This window comes from Cibotium barometz, chromosome 53 (assembly GCF_041138505.1).
Source record: "Cibotium barometz isolate CiBa-2024 chromosome 53, ASM4113850v1, whole genome shotgun sequence".
Lineage (NCBI taxonomy): Eukaryota > Viridiplantae > Streptophyta > Polypodiopsida > Cyatheales > Cibotiaceae > Cibotium > Cibotium barometz.
In genome coordinates, this window is record NC_141098.1 from 4,764,009 (window position 1) to 4,778,796 (window position 14,788).

General features: G+C 41.1%; 1 protein-coding gene across 4 annotated transcripts; it reads left to right on the plus strand.

Moving 5' to 3' along the window:
• The first annotated feature begins 7,221 nt into the window (after nt 1-7,221).
• LOC147608213 (uncharacterized) lies at nt 7,222-13,447 on the plus strand. Of its 4 annotated transcripts, none has more exons than XR_015264538.1 (7): nt 7,222-8,019; nt 8,180-8,314; nt 10,614-11,148; nt 11,233-11,905; nt 12,050-12,588; nt 12,813-12,886; nt 13,062-13,447. XR_015264538.1 is itself a non-coding variant. In XM_086789515.1 (5 exons), the coding sequence occupies exons 1-5, from the start codon at nt 7,338-7,340 to the stop codon at nt 12,326-12,328; spliced, it is 2,304 nt and encodes a 767-aa protein (XP_086645641.1). In that variant the 5' UTR covers nt 7,247-7,337; the 3' UTR covers nt 12,329-12,676. The 4 variants fall into 4 exon arrangements, 1 of the variants encoding a protein (XP_086645641.1); XR_015264539.1 differs by having other exon boundaries at nt 7,247-8,019; nt 12,737-12,886; XR_015264540.1 differs by having other exon boundaries at nt 7,247-8,019; nt 12,822-12,886.
• Nucleotides 13,448-14,788: the final 1,341 nt, after the last annotated feature.

Here is a 14,788-nt window from a genome sequence, read left to right on the forward strand (position 1 = left end):
GCCGTCCGGCTTCTCCAACCCCTCTAGCCACCGCCATCATTGTTAGCACCCTTTGTTATGGCTCACCCTAACCCCTCTTGAAACGCATCCAACAAGAGATTACCTGGTGAACCGTATAACTGTCGTGAGAGGATCTTTCCAATGGCCGAGCTCATAACCCTTGAGGTCTCCAAGCTCTACAACTCCTTGAGAAGTAATTCCACCGTGCCTCCCGCGAGTGTTGTCACACCGCCGCGTTGCACTACGTGTCTTGTCCCTCCTCTTACCTCACATCACTCACACACACTCACTAGCATGCATTAGGGAGAGAGATTAAGCAAGAGCAAGACTCAATTGCACAATGGGAGAGTATCTTGTATTATGAGAGAAATTTACTTATATACATGGCCATAGTGTTTACACTCACTTAAACTATGGGCGACCAGGCACTTTAGGCTCATAAGAGGCCTAATGCTATTACAATGACTACTCTCATAATATATCCATGAAGTACATCACTTGAGACTTCATCCTACATGCTACCACATGCTCTTGAAGCAAGATCTCCATAAATACTCCGTCACACCATTACGGGCGCCTATCCAAGTTGTAACTTTGGACACCATTGCTTCATATCTTGAATGTATGACCCTTTAGTGTATCTACCTTGACTCCTTGATGTAAGATAATGGTGGTAGCTCTTATTAACCCTAGGAATGGGTTAACACCCTCTAACTTCCCCACTCATCACCATCAATGCTCTCCAACTTCCCCAGCCATCATCAGTGCCTGCCCTCCGAGCTCTCCGACTACTGTTAGCTCCAGTGCTCTCCGACCCCTCTCACTGATGTCACTTGTCAATCCCTTTGACCACTACCGTGCCCGTAGTAACCTCTAGGTGTCCTTTGACTTCTCTGACTATCAACTCCACCAATGATTGTGTGCACTCACGATGTGCATGGACACCCTAGGCTGAGTGATACTCATGGCTCGCACCTCTCCCTTTCCCAAGGTGAGTAGAGATCTCTCTTGAGCATCATCTCCCCCTCCTTGATGGACTCTAGATTGGAAGATCTTTCTTGTAACTGATAATATGATGGGTGTGGATATTGAGGTAGCTTGTGACCTATAAGGAGTATGGTGAGCATATTGTGGAGGGGGCGAGAGTATTATGTGGTGTGTGCATCGTGTAAGAGTACCTCTCCTCTTTGAGATGTGAGGAAGATGGTATGTGCATAACACAAACTCATTGTCTATAATATCGTGTTGCTCATCTCTTATCTCTTCTTGCTATGAGGTGTTAGAGAGTAACGTGGTGTGAGTGTGAGCAAGGCTAATTTGAGAGGTTATGTAGTGCAAGGTAGTCGGCTAGCACAATAGCATGGCGGGTATACTTCCTAAAGAGAACTCCCAACTCCCTCCTCCATTCTCTTCTTCTTCCTCTGTCATATATCTATAGGTGAGTAGAGATCAAGCGACTTGACTAGAAAAGCCATCTACAAACATATATACATACATTATATATATATACACACACACACACACACACACACACACACACACACACACAAGCGGTGTGACCAGCAAAGCTATCTACAAACAATATACATACAATATGTATATATATATCAAGTGGTGTGACCAGCAAAACCATCTACAAATAATATACATACAATATGTGTGTGTGTGTGTGTATATATATACACACACACACACACACACACACACACACATATTGTATGTATATTGTTTGTAGATGGTTTTGCTGGTTATATATATATATACACACACACACACACACACACACACACACACACACATATTGTATGTATATTGTTTGTAGATGGTTTTGCTGGTCACACCACTTGATATATATATACATATTGTATGTATATTGTTTGTAGATAGCTTTGCTGGTCACACCGCTTGTGTGTGTGTGTGTGTGTGTGTGTGTATATATATATATATATATATATATAATGTATGTATATATGTTTGTAGATGGCATACAATATGTGTGTGTGTGTGTGTGTGTGTGTGTGTGTGTGTGTGTATATATATATATATATAACATGTGGTAGTAAGCTCCATGCTTGTGTGCTTTGATGAAGGGAGATTCAATGTCTAGAATTGCTTAGAGGAAGTTAGGGTGCAGTAATTTGAAGGTGTGGTCTCTTGAAATAGCTTCCATGGAGTCTCTCTAAATAGCTAGGGTGTGATAATTTAAAGGTGCAATCTCTCTAAATAGCTTCCATAGAGCATGCTTGACTCTAAGAGTCTCTTGTTGACATGGCCAATATATGATCATACTTTTACCAATAATAATAGAAGAGACCTTTGATGAAGGTGTAGCTTTAAGGCTATTCTGACCGAAACCATATGGGCGGTCCTAGATTTAAAAGTCCAAAAACTTCATCTCATCTATGGTGCGTTCCACACAAGCATATACTTTATTCAATAGTATGCTGACCCTTTGTATGCCATCTACAAACCATATGGGATCTTAATAGACCTTGTGTGGACATAAGGATGCTAATTGGCTTGGCTACCCAACCATGGCTACTCCTCATAATGGGAGTCGTACACATACAAGAGCTAGCTAGTGCTAGCATTGTTATCTTTAAGCACTATTGTCTTTAACACTCTGCCCCTCAAAGTTGATTGAAAGGTGAACTAACTATGTGGTTAGATGTTGAATTGATGTGTTGAAGCCTATAGAGTTCCTTATACAACATATACACTCTGCTTTCAAAGAACCACGAACCCTTGTGTCTACTCCATGTATACCTTTGTGTCCATTGATGTAAGCAGATTTGATGTCCATATACATACCACCCCTTGTGGATTGTGTCCATTGAGGCAAGCAAATTTGATATCCATATACATACCACCCTTGGTGGATGGCTACACCATGTATACCTTTGTGTCCATTGAGGCAAGCATATTTGATATCCATATACATACCACCCCTTGTGCATCATGGTCAATTTAGGTATGGGAACAAATGTCTCGGGAATTTGAATCCTTTGACATCTTCATGAATTTGAGTGGCATTTAGAAAAACCCTTATTTGTGAATATTGATACTTTAAATTCTCCCCAAGATGTTACACCTCCCCTTACGTAAATTTTAAAATGTTATAGCTACCCTTTTATGGACTATATATACAAATATACTTTGTTATAGCTACCCTTTTTTTATAGACTATATATACAATTGTACTTTCTCCATTAATAAACACCCAAAAATTTATGCTTTCTCCATTAAAAAATATGTTTGTGTACATATTTTGAAACCCCTTCTAATAAACTCACATATCATTCTACATAGTCCTAGTTGAGACCCCCAAATTTCACATGTGCATAACCTTTGGTGACTACTATGATGGCACTAGGATATCCCCATCATGGGACCTATTAGGTATCACAAGCCAAACATAAGTAGAGAACATATAGCATAAGGTAGAAAGTGAAGGTATGCATGTGAAGTGTCCTAGCCTAATTCTCTCTTCATGTATAAAAGTGGGTTTATCTACATTCGAATGGGCGTTGGGTTGAGTTCACTTCAAGCTATTAGCTTCTTGATCTCTCTTTTAAAAGCTCCATGTTCTTGACTCCACGCATTTCTATACTTCCATCTACACTATGCTACTCATAATTAATCTTCTTTTTATGGTGCTGTAGCCTCTTGGATTCAAGCTTCCATGGATACGGTTTTGCATCAAGCTTTCCCTCTTCTTGTTGCACTCTTCATTGAACTACTACACGTAAAAAAATGGATATTGGAAGCTAAGTGGGTCGTAAGCAAGTAGATTTTTTGCATTTTGAGCCACAAAAGCAATAGACATGATTCTTAGCTAGGCTTTGTGTGATTATAGTAGGAGAGAGAGAGTTGGGAAAAAAGAGAAGGGATTCTAATGGAGGAGAAGGAAGTATGGAGTGCTTGTGGAGTGTGAGGAAATAGTTGAATCAAGTACCCATTTTAATGGAGGAGAAGCTAATGGAGAAGGGATTCTAATGGAGGAGAAAGAAGTGTGGAATGCATGTAGAGAAGGCAGTGTGGAGTGCTCATTGTGGAGTGCTCATGGAGTGTGAGGAAATAGTAGAATCAAGATGTAACATACCTCCGAGTTTAACCAAGTTTTGATTAAAGATAATCTTAAGTTTTAGATGCTACAGATTTCAGTATAATGAATTCCAGTAGGTTTTCAGCAGTAAAAAGCTATGTTAAAATTAAGTAAAAATTCAAGTTTGAGCTTTCTATTAGTTAATATGCTCGAAGGCAACCTTTAAATGTGTACATGGACATTCAAACCGAAATTTGACAAAAAAGTAAAACGTTTCTTATTTTTGGAGCCGAGTTTCATATACAGCTGATTTTCTGTGTAAAATTGTAGACCACGCATGTTCTTGTAATTTTGGATACCCACATGACTAGTTTTTGATAACTGTGCGCGAAGTTATACCTGTTGCAGGTTGTTTGCAGCCCTAAAAGCATATTTGAGAGGTTGGCCAAATCTACAAAATAGCACTTTCACAACTTTTGGAGAGTAGACATGGATTCCAATCACTCAAGACATCATCAAATATATCGGGAAAGCATCCTCTTTTTATTATTTTGCTTTAAATTCTTTGAGACTAAATAAATAAATCGATAAGCATGTATATGAGAGAATCTGAGTCGAGGTATGGCACACTTAACGATGAGTAATTTTTTACTTTATTAACTATACATGATCACCTTAGTGTATGCGACTCTAGAATAAACACTTTTGGAGTTAAGAATTAAAAGATAGAATATTTGTCTAGGTTATGACTAGATTTTAGGTATAATCTTCATTAGGGGCTATTTTGCGAAGAGTTTATCTTTCCGTGTATTTAGAATTAGATGTTGACGTAAACGCGAAAGTTTTAGAGGACAAGAAACTCTACAAGAGTGCATGAGACTCTAGAAAGCCAAATCCCTTTTATTTTTGAGTTATTCGAGTGCAAAGTGGGACACTTGGCTATTTTTGATAGTTTTATACTGAAAACACAACTTTGGCCATTTTAAACACTCTCAAAAAGACCTTAGAACTCTTTTTTAGAGAACCATCACATAGATATGTTTTATAGAGTGTTAGAATTTCTAAAACTTTGTAGTTTTGACTTTCTCTAATTCCAAATAGATTGGAAGATATTACTCTCCCAAAGAGACCAGTTGTTAAGCTTTGCCTTAGAAATTGCTATCAAGATTGACTATCGTATCTATATAGACTGGATGGACTAACACATAAGTATAGTTAAGACTTAGCTATAGCGACTAGAGATAATCTCGCTGGTTAGAATGTGATAATTAATTATGTTAAAAATAAAGACTCATGTATGACTCGAAAGAATTAAAAGACTAAGAGAAGTTAAGAACTGTTTGCATTAAAAGCAAATATATTACATTGTGTAGTTTTTCATATAGGTGATTAAAAATTGATATCACAATTTTAGCTCATACTAACTATGTGTTTTTAATGTGATGTGCGTGTACCATACAACAAGAACACAATTAGAAAAGACAATTAGAATGATAGCTCTCTTCAGAAGGATGACCCTCTTAAGTATTCATCACGTTTGCATGCACATCAACATGTAACTTAATTTCCACATGTACTTATAAAATGATTCAAAGTATTCAAAAGATATATTAGTGCGTTGTGAACTTTTCATAATTGTATTTTATATGACTCTTAATACACTATGATTTGTGAATGTGAGAGTCATTTTGACTTTTGAGCTATGCTCCTTCTTAGTGGGCATTCACTATTTTTTTGGACCTCGAATATATTGTTATAAAAATTAGTCACCAAATGTTCTCAAATATTATGAATATAGAATACCAAACGCATCTCATCACATGCTTAATGGCTTGTCCTGGAACATCCTCCTAATGTTCTTTGTGAATTGACTTAAAATTTGACCCTATTATTAGAAATTTGAAATACACACAAAATACACATACGTAATAGTGGATTTGTTTTTTGTTGTTGCAAGACAATTGAGATTGAAATTACATGCCATCACTTTCCATGATGGGATTGGGTAGATTTGAGCCCAACACCTCCACTTAGTGAGATGAGGGCACTACTCTAGGGCTATAGTTTAAGAGGTTTTTTTCTTGAAGATTATGAAATGTCACTAATAATTTATTGGCACTACTTTCTTTAAAAATTCTTATCTTCGACTAGGCTTCATTGATGAGATTTTTGCGCCCATGAATAAGACCATGATGAAAAATTCTATGGAAAGAAAGTGTAACAACATTTCTATTATATTGTGTAGCCTATAGTTGAGCAAATGACAAAATCTCCTTTGTTGGAGCATGCAAAAATCCCCTACACATTCGACCTCTAAGAGCATCCCTTCCCTTGTGAAGAGAATTGGTCTCCAAGAATTTGGCGAGAGACGGAGACGGAGTCGCTTAACGTCGACTTAGAGGGTTATACACCCAATCGACTTAGAGAGAGAGAGAGAGAGAGAGAGAGAGAGAGAGAGAGAGAGAGAGAGATGGATGAAGAAGAAGCCCTTTTTAACGTCATAGGAACAATCCCAATAAACCAAATATGATCTATTCGATGGGAGTGAGATTCGAACATAAGATGTGTTAAATAACAACTCCATGAGCTAACCAATCTACCACACTTGGGTGATGGAAAGGTTAGCCCATTTTGTTTTATTTACCCATATATATATATATATATATATATATATATATATATATATATATATATATAGAGAGAGAGAGAGAGAGAGAGAGAGAGAGAGAGAGAGAGAGAGGTATTAACGTCGGTAGAATGCAACATGAAGGCATATATGACCAACGATGGGACTTGAACTCGGGTGTATCATGGCCTTTATAAGGGCCCTCGCACTAGCCAATCTGCCCCACTTGTGGGTGGCAGAAAGTTAGTGTGAGGGTCCTCTTTTATTACACACACACACACACACTCTGAGAGAGAGAGAGAGAGAGAGAGAGAGAGCATGCGCGATAGAACGAAAGATAGATGAAAAATGCTCCCTTTATGATGCGGCTTGAGCGAGAGGCCATGCGACGTTTGATATTTTCTTAGTTTAAGTAGTAAGGCTGCTTTAAAAAAAGGCTTCACTAATCAATGTTTTTTATTTTTCCATCAACATCGGTCCCTATCCCTATTGGAATTTTGAAAAATGAAATTAAAAAAAAGAAATTTGCATTTTTTGTTTTTTTTTTGTTTTTTTGAAGCAAGGTATAACAAACTTAAATCTACACTATTATTTGGGGTTCAATTCCATCTTCATCTTCATCTTCATCTTCAGAACTAACGAAACCTTCTCTACGCCATAGCCGCAATGGCCGGCCGAGGCGCCCCCTCCGCCCGCCCCATATGGGTGAAGCAGGCAGAAGAAGCCAAGGTGAAGGAAGAGGAAGAGAAGGCAGCCGCGGCCCGGGCGGCCTTCGATGCCACGTTCAAGGACGTAGACGCTGGGACAGGCGAAACCCTAGCAGAGGAGGACATGGACGATGGGGGCTCCGACAGCGAAAAGGACGAGACTGTGGAGCTGGCAAAAAAGCCGATCGGGCCGGTGGATCCAGGCAAATGCACAGCGGCGGGGACGGGCGTTGCGGGGGGCGCGGCGGGGGCAGCGGCGTCGTTTGTGATAGTGACGAAGGATGCACACGGGCGAAGGGTGCAGGAGGGCGGGGCTCATATTAGGGTAAAAGTGACGCCGGGGGGCGGAGTTGAGCAGGAGGCGGTGGTGAAGGACCACGGCGATGGCACATACACCGTTACCTATGCTGTGGCCAAACGCGGGGACTACATGGTCTTTGTGGAGTGTAACGGCCTGCCCATCAACAACAGCCCCTTCCCCGTCTTCTTCAGCGGAGGGACCGCTCCCATCCCCTTGTCCTCGTCCGGCACTCTCCTCACCGCCTCTCCTTTTGTTAATGGTATCGGCCAGAGCCCCTTCCCTGGCGTCATGCCTGGCATTTTCCCTGCAAATTATGGTGGACTGATACCAGGGGCAGCAGGTGCGTTTTTTTTGTTGTTACCAGATTAGGAATTCTATGGGTCTGATTGAGGGGTTTTGAATGTTAGAATTAGGTTTTTTTTTTTGGTTTTTTTTTTTGGCTTATGTTTTGCAGGTTTAAACACTTATCAGGCTCACCTCACAATTATATTACTTTGCAGGTGCCAATATGGTAGGATACAACCAGATGCCATTGCCCCCATCTGCCGCAGCAATGGCTGCCGCACAGACCATCATGGTTGCTCGGGCCTATGAGGCTGCACAAGCTCGGGCAGCAGCTGCTCAAGAGTCATCTGGTAACCCATCTGAATGGCATTTTATTGCTTGAAATTTGTGAAATCTTTTAAGAGGATTGGATGTGAGGTGAATGGAAATTGGTAGACGTGGGTATTGCCCAGTATGGTTTGTTGCAAGATGTCTCTCACTCACATTATACACCCCCCAGATAGAGGATTGACACCTTTTGGGAGATTGTTGCTATTATTACAGCATGGCAGATCAAGAGATCTAGATGCACGGAGGCGATTGAGGGTGTCCAGATTTTTGAGTTTCAGTGCATTAGTACTATATGGTGTGATATCATCCATACTCTCATGGCTACATGGGCTTGTATTCAAGGGTCCTCTTGTTCCGTGTAGGCAAAGTGCGTTGTATTTATGCGGGAGTGGGACCATGGCATTTTCTTTTCCTCTGGTCCCACAGTTCTTTCATGGCACCTTGATGCTCCTTAGTGGTTGAGATCACCTTACATATTGGGGTGATTGTATTCTGGCTTATAACCGTGATTGTTGTATGCTTTTCTCATACTTAATAGAAGTCTATTCCTTAAATTATTCAGCGGGTGGGTGCTTTTAACCCCTAGTACTTTTTGGTTTACATCACGGGTTTCTTTCACAAGCAGGCCGGGTTGGTCAACACATGAATTTTAGAAAGCAGCAAATGAGCTGGAAAGCTATAGCCTTTCAGTGAAAGGTTATTGATTCAAATTGTGACAAATGTGCGTGGGCACCTTGGCTATGTTGGACACAAGTTTCAACAAAAGGTGGGTGTGACCTGGATTCGAGGTGCGATGGTTACTTGTAGCAAGAAGTTATGCATACTCACATGACAGAAGTTTTGGAGTTTATTTAGGATATTAAAGACTTTTCAAAGCTACCCGATTCTTTTAGAAACCTTGAAGAAAGGCAAATGCCCTAAGCTATTAGCTAGGTATTGTGGTTAGAAAAATAGGCTACTAAAGTTACCTAAAAAATGGAATAGAAATTCTTGTCTGCATTCCTTTGAGGGGTAGCATATCATTCACCATGTGGGGCATGTACCCCCTTTTGAATCCATCCCTTGGCTTGTCAAAAGTGGTAAGCCTTGACCAGATTTTAATTTCTTATACAGTTTAGGCGTGATGGGATATGAAGCCTCAGCTAGGTAATCCACAATGCTGGTGATCTCTTCCCGAGACTGTTGGACTGCCAGTAGAAATTTGGAAAGCAAAGAAAGCAAGGTGCCAATGAAACTGTGTCAGCAGGATGTTGAGGGGGTGGATATTGTGATGCCACCCTCACAAAAGCCTACTTTAGATTTTGCATGTACTACAAACATACTGCACCAAGGCAGCAAAACAACCAGATGATTCGACGGTAGATATACCATCCAACCACAAATGCCATGGACAAAACTAATTGAAAGACAGTCATCACACACAAAACTTTACGGAGAGAGTACCTAGCACACACACACGAGGAGGTTCAGAAAATTGGCCTTTCATGGGATTCTACTCATGAAGACTAGTCTCTAGATTACTTGGGGTGAGGTTGGGAGTTGCCAGCGTTGCATTGCATAAATTGCTTTACCAGACTCGGCACTCCTCAAATCGATGGAGCCTGAAGAGACGAGCAATGTTCTACATGCAGAATGTTACCGGCTTTGGGAGACTCCCTCTAATGACCCACAAATAATCTTGGTCAAAACGGCTAAAGCTCACTGCCACACAGTTTGCATACAGCTAAATATTCATGGTGGCAAGAAGCTTCTCTACCCAGCCATGTTTCGACAACTAAGACCAAAAGAGATTCCTGGCTGCCTTCACAAGAGAAGTATATCTTTGTAATTCAAACACAGATCCTCATGTGTGAGATACAAGGCAAACTGTGCATACAAAAAAAACTTACAATGTCAAAAGGGAGCTTTAAAAATGATACAAAGTAAAGCCATGGAAGAGCAATGTTTGTGAGAAGGTTGAAAGCGCAAGCAGCCCATTGATTGCCTAATCTTTGCAGCCCAAAATCAAATAATGGCCTCTCTTTGCTCAAATTGCCTATGCTTGCAGCTACTGCTGCCTTCGGAGGCTGTCCAATGTCTTAGGGGGCCAAGACAAGCTTTATGTATGTGAAGCCACCACATACAAAAGAGAAAACTGGGAGGCTAATGTGTTCAGTTGTGCCTTATATTTCACATTATATATGTTGCAAAGTCTCTACAACATGTATGGGCAATGTTTCTGCTTGGTGTTTAGAGTATAAAGTATAAATCATGTACATGTGCTTTGTTTCTTATTGGATTTTTGGTTGCAGTACTGATGCCGGTTTTTTTAAACCTCAGCCTTAAAAGAGAGCGAGAAAGACATTGCTCTATCTGAAGAAAAGCAGAAGGAAATTCTTTCCAGAACACTTCAAGTTAGCAACCTTAGTCCATTGCTGAGTGCCGACCAGCTGAAAACACTTTTTGGCTACTGTGGGACAGTTTCTGAGTGCAAAATAAACGAATCTAAACAGCTGGCATATGTAGAGTATGCGAAGCCAGAAGAGGCCACGGCAGCCTTAGCTCTCAATAATATGGAAGTGGGAGGTAGGCCTATCAATGTTGAGATGGCGAAATCATTGCCCTTGAAGAAGCCTCCAGCTGGACCTGCGGCAAATGGTTTACCAGTCATGATGCAACAAGCTGTCGCTATGCAGCAGTACCAGTTTCAGCAGGCACTCTTAGTGCAGCAAGCTGTGGCCTCACAACAGGCGGCCTTACAAGCAGCAACTATCAAATCTGCTTCAGAGATGGCAGCAGCAAGAGCAGCAGAAATTAGTAAAAGTTTGAAAGGCAGTGGAAATGACCAAGAAGAAAAGGACACATTGGTCAAAAGGTTTGGGCCTACTCAATTTCGCAATGCTAGTTTGTACGGGTAATTATTGAAGGTGATTTTCTAAATGTTTTTGCCTGTCGGCAGGACTCCCTCACCACCACGCCGGTCAAGGTCTCATTCTCCTGTACGGTATCGTCGTCATCATCGTTTAAGGTCATTATCAAGGTCTCCTAATCGGTATCGTCGTGGTCATCGGTCAAGGTCACGTTCTAGAGACCGATATCGACATGTAAGCGATGGCAGAGACCGAGTCCGTTTTTACAGAAGTGGAGAGGATTTTTACCGCTCTCAAACTAGGTATTATAGGGAACGGGACCGAGAGATACATTATGAACCTAGAAGCTCTCGAAGAAGTAAGAGTCCGAGCAGAAAGAGGAGGAGGAGTGGCTCAAGATCACCAAGATCAAGAAAGGACCATAGTCATACACCACCGAGGCAGAGAGCTGAGGAACGATCTGAGAATGCTCGGTCGTCCCACACCAGATCTCGTGTCAAGGAGGGCCATAAAAATGAAACAGGTGATGGGGAGCGCGTAGAGAAGACCTCTTTTAGAAGGGACGAGAACATGTCACCTAGCTTGAGTAAAGATAAGAAGAATATCAATGAGCATTGGAGGCTCTCAAAGTCACCCTCTAAAGAGCTAAGTCCAGGACTTGGAGAGATCCCAGAATCTGAAGGAGGAAAAATGGCATTTGAGCATGTTTTTGAAGTAAAGCAGCATGGTAAGGCTTACAATGATGGCAATGAAACTGCAAAGGTAGGACTCTGGGCTACTGTTTTTGAGTGTTTTTGCTCACCTTTCTATAAATTCGGTGCGGATGAGAACATATTAGTGCAATTATGGGTTTTTTGATTGGCATGGCCTTTGAGAACTTACTGTTTCCTCTGTTCTTTTGTGCAGGCTTATGAAGGTGATGACCAAGGTGAAGATGATTCCAAGGAAAAGAGGCGCTTCAAGAAGAAGCATAGAAAAGATGAGGATTGTGAGAAAGGTGACAAAAGGAGGAAAGGGCACAAGCTTCGACGTGGTAGATCTCCATCAGATTTGGCAAATGGACTATCTTCAGTGGATGGTAAAAGCAGAGTTGATAGTGATGATGGTTCCGGGCCCAAAAAGAGTCACAAAAAGAAGAGCCGGCCCTCAAGATCTGTATCTTACAGTAACAGTGGAAGCGACTGAAAGGGAGTTGGCATTTTGAGCTGCATGATCATGAACTGCTTTAGGCCTCTTAAGATTTCTACTAATTCTGTATTCGTAGAGGTTAGTTTGAGAGACCCATTGCCTCATCCCAATTACGAAAGTTTTTTCGTTCCTGTGTCCCGTCGTATGCAGGTTGGAGTATCGAGGACAAGTGTGTAAGGATCTATTCTTTGTTTTGGAGTTGGACTTCCACTAAGAAGGTCTGCTTGCAGCAAACTTGTTCACGGTCAAAGCTTTAGGTAGTTGAGCTGACTACCATGACTTGTGCACTGTAACTGTTTAATGGTTCTTCAACACTATGCGAAAAGTGATTTGATTTGATCTGCATAATGTTAGCCTCTTAGAAAGGTTAATGCCTCCCTCTTTTGCTTCCTCTTTTGCTTTTAGAGGTGGAACTAGGAGGATTTTTAGTTTAACAATGAATGAATATGTGTTGTGGACTGGGACCATGGCTGGGAATAAGGGATGGTAGGAGTTGGGCATGGTCCCAGGACGTGCTAAGCAAGTGAGCACCATGGACTGCCTTTTGCCTCAATGGTAAGCTTCATGACTAGGAACTCATGTTCTTGTGTACGTCTATCATGACTAGGAACTTGTGTTCTTGTGTATGTCTATCATGTGGACTAAAAGAGCATGTATTTTCAGTGGTTGGATGTATGCGCTCATTAAGGAGCCATACAGTTTTATTTTTTTCCCACTGTCTTGATTGCAGAGTTCCCTTACAATTTGGCTACCCTGCACAACAATGTCATGAGTTGAAGGTTACGACCCTATGTGGTGCTTTATGGCAGCAAAAGAAACAGCTTATGTAAGTTGCTTTTTGACAAACCAAGATCTCTGTAGGTGAGAGTGAGGCTGTTCATTGCCATGGTTGTATGCAAAAGGTTGTCAAAGAGATTATTGACTGAAGAGTACGTGCAACAGGCTGTCCAATTTTCAAAACAAGCTAGTTAATTATTCATGACATATACCATGGCATGATGTTAACACAAATTTTAGCATGTTGCATAATGGGATTCTCATGCTGTTTTCAAACTATCTTGCAATGGTTTTGAAAGGCCCAAGGCCACAATGGAATGGTATTTTTTGAGCCTTGAATATTCATCTTCTTTATCAGTCTGTTTGCAGTCCCACCTTGTGCTTCTGGGCCAATGCCATAAGGATAGTTTACTCTTATTCAAGATAGGTAGGTTGGAAAAGTGCCAACAATGATATTTTAGAGTCTCAGGTGACCTGTCCGTTTATAAATGATGAGAAGTGGCCTCTTCAATTATTTCGCACAATAGCTATGGCCACTTTTCTTTCTCCATGACTTCACAAGATCCTGTTACACTTGGTTGCATGCATTTAGTGCATGGAATCATGTGCACATGGTAGCTTTGCACGTTTGAGCTCTACATTCTTGCTGCTCTTTGCCTTAGCTACTACTGCACTGCTTAGTAGGTCAAAAGAGTTTCTCAGTACACGACAGGTCGTCTCCAGATATATAAAGACTGCTAAGCTAGTACTTGCCTTGAAAAAAAATGCCTTTAAGTATCATCTCTTGAGTATTTGTTTCGTTTAAAGGCGTGTACAATCACGAGACAAAATAAAAAGCTCTCACAAGGTAGTCTCTAAAAGTTTCTTGTAGTCGCTCGGTGTTTTCAGTCATGTTTATTGCTGTGCGTTTTCTTTTCTGCAGTTTATTGCTCATCTTGTGCTGATAAGGCTTTTCCTATTGTTTCCTTGCTAATTGCTTCCTAGCAATTCCATCTTCTATGTGTGCACAAGGAGTACAACCTGTTGGATGGCCATGATCAATTTATGTGAGAAGACAGCTGCCAAGAGCTGACTGTAGAAGGTCACAACTCGAAAATTGGGGCATTTGGTGAGGGTGGTAAGGATGAGTAGATTTTTGATCCCTCCTATGATGCAAAATTACAAGTATGATGCACAACATGGTGGCAATGCAAGGATGTGGTCATGTTTCTTGCCCTTTTTTGTATGTGCAATTAGATTTAAGGACATATTACACCTTAGTATTATTATGCTGCTTGTCCTTGGCAATCTCCATCAATCCCCCATGATCCTCAAGATACTCTGCCCATGCCTCCTAAGAAGAAGTCGGTTTGAGCCTTAATGGGATCTAATTTCGGTGAGGGTAGTCCAAGGCGTAACAATGATTCTACCTTAGGATATAATCATGTTGCCGTCACATGTGTGTGGTCTTCCTTATCCCCCATGATCATCAAGGTACATGGTTCCCATGGGCAGTTGTGCAGCTTTAACCTATTTGGTGCATTCTCTAACGCTAGTTATAATAGCTGAAGGCTATACAAGCAGCACCGAGTTCAAGATCAATTTACTGTTTAGGCACATTAAGGTGGAAGCAAGCATGATGGATGCTTGCATGCGATGTGAACACTCTTCAGATAGTAATTAGGCTTGATATGGGCTTGT

Excerpts from the sequence above, each read along its gene's own strand:
- LOC147608213 (XM_086789515.1), top strand. The coding sequence starts at position 7,338 with ATGGCCGGCCGAGGCGCCCCCTCCGCCCGCCCCATATGGGTGAAGCAG. Across the intron at positions 8,020-8,179 it reads ACTGATACCAGGGGCAGCAG|GTGCCAATATGGTAGGATAC; the intron begins GTGCGTTTTTTT and ends ATTACTTTGCAG. Across the intron at positions 11,149-11,232 it reads AAGGACACATTGGTCAAAAG|GACTCCCTCACCACCACGCC; the intron begins GTTTGGGCCTAC and ends GCCTGTCGGCAG.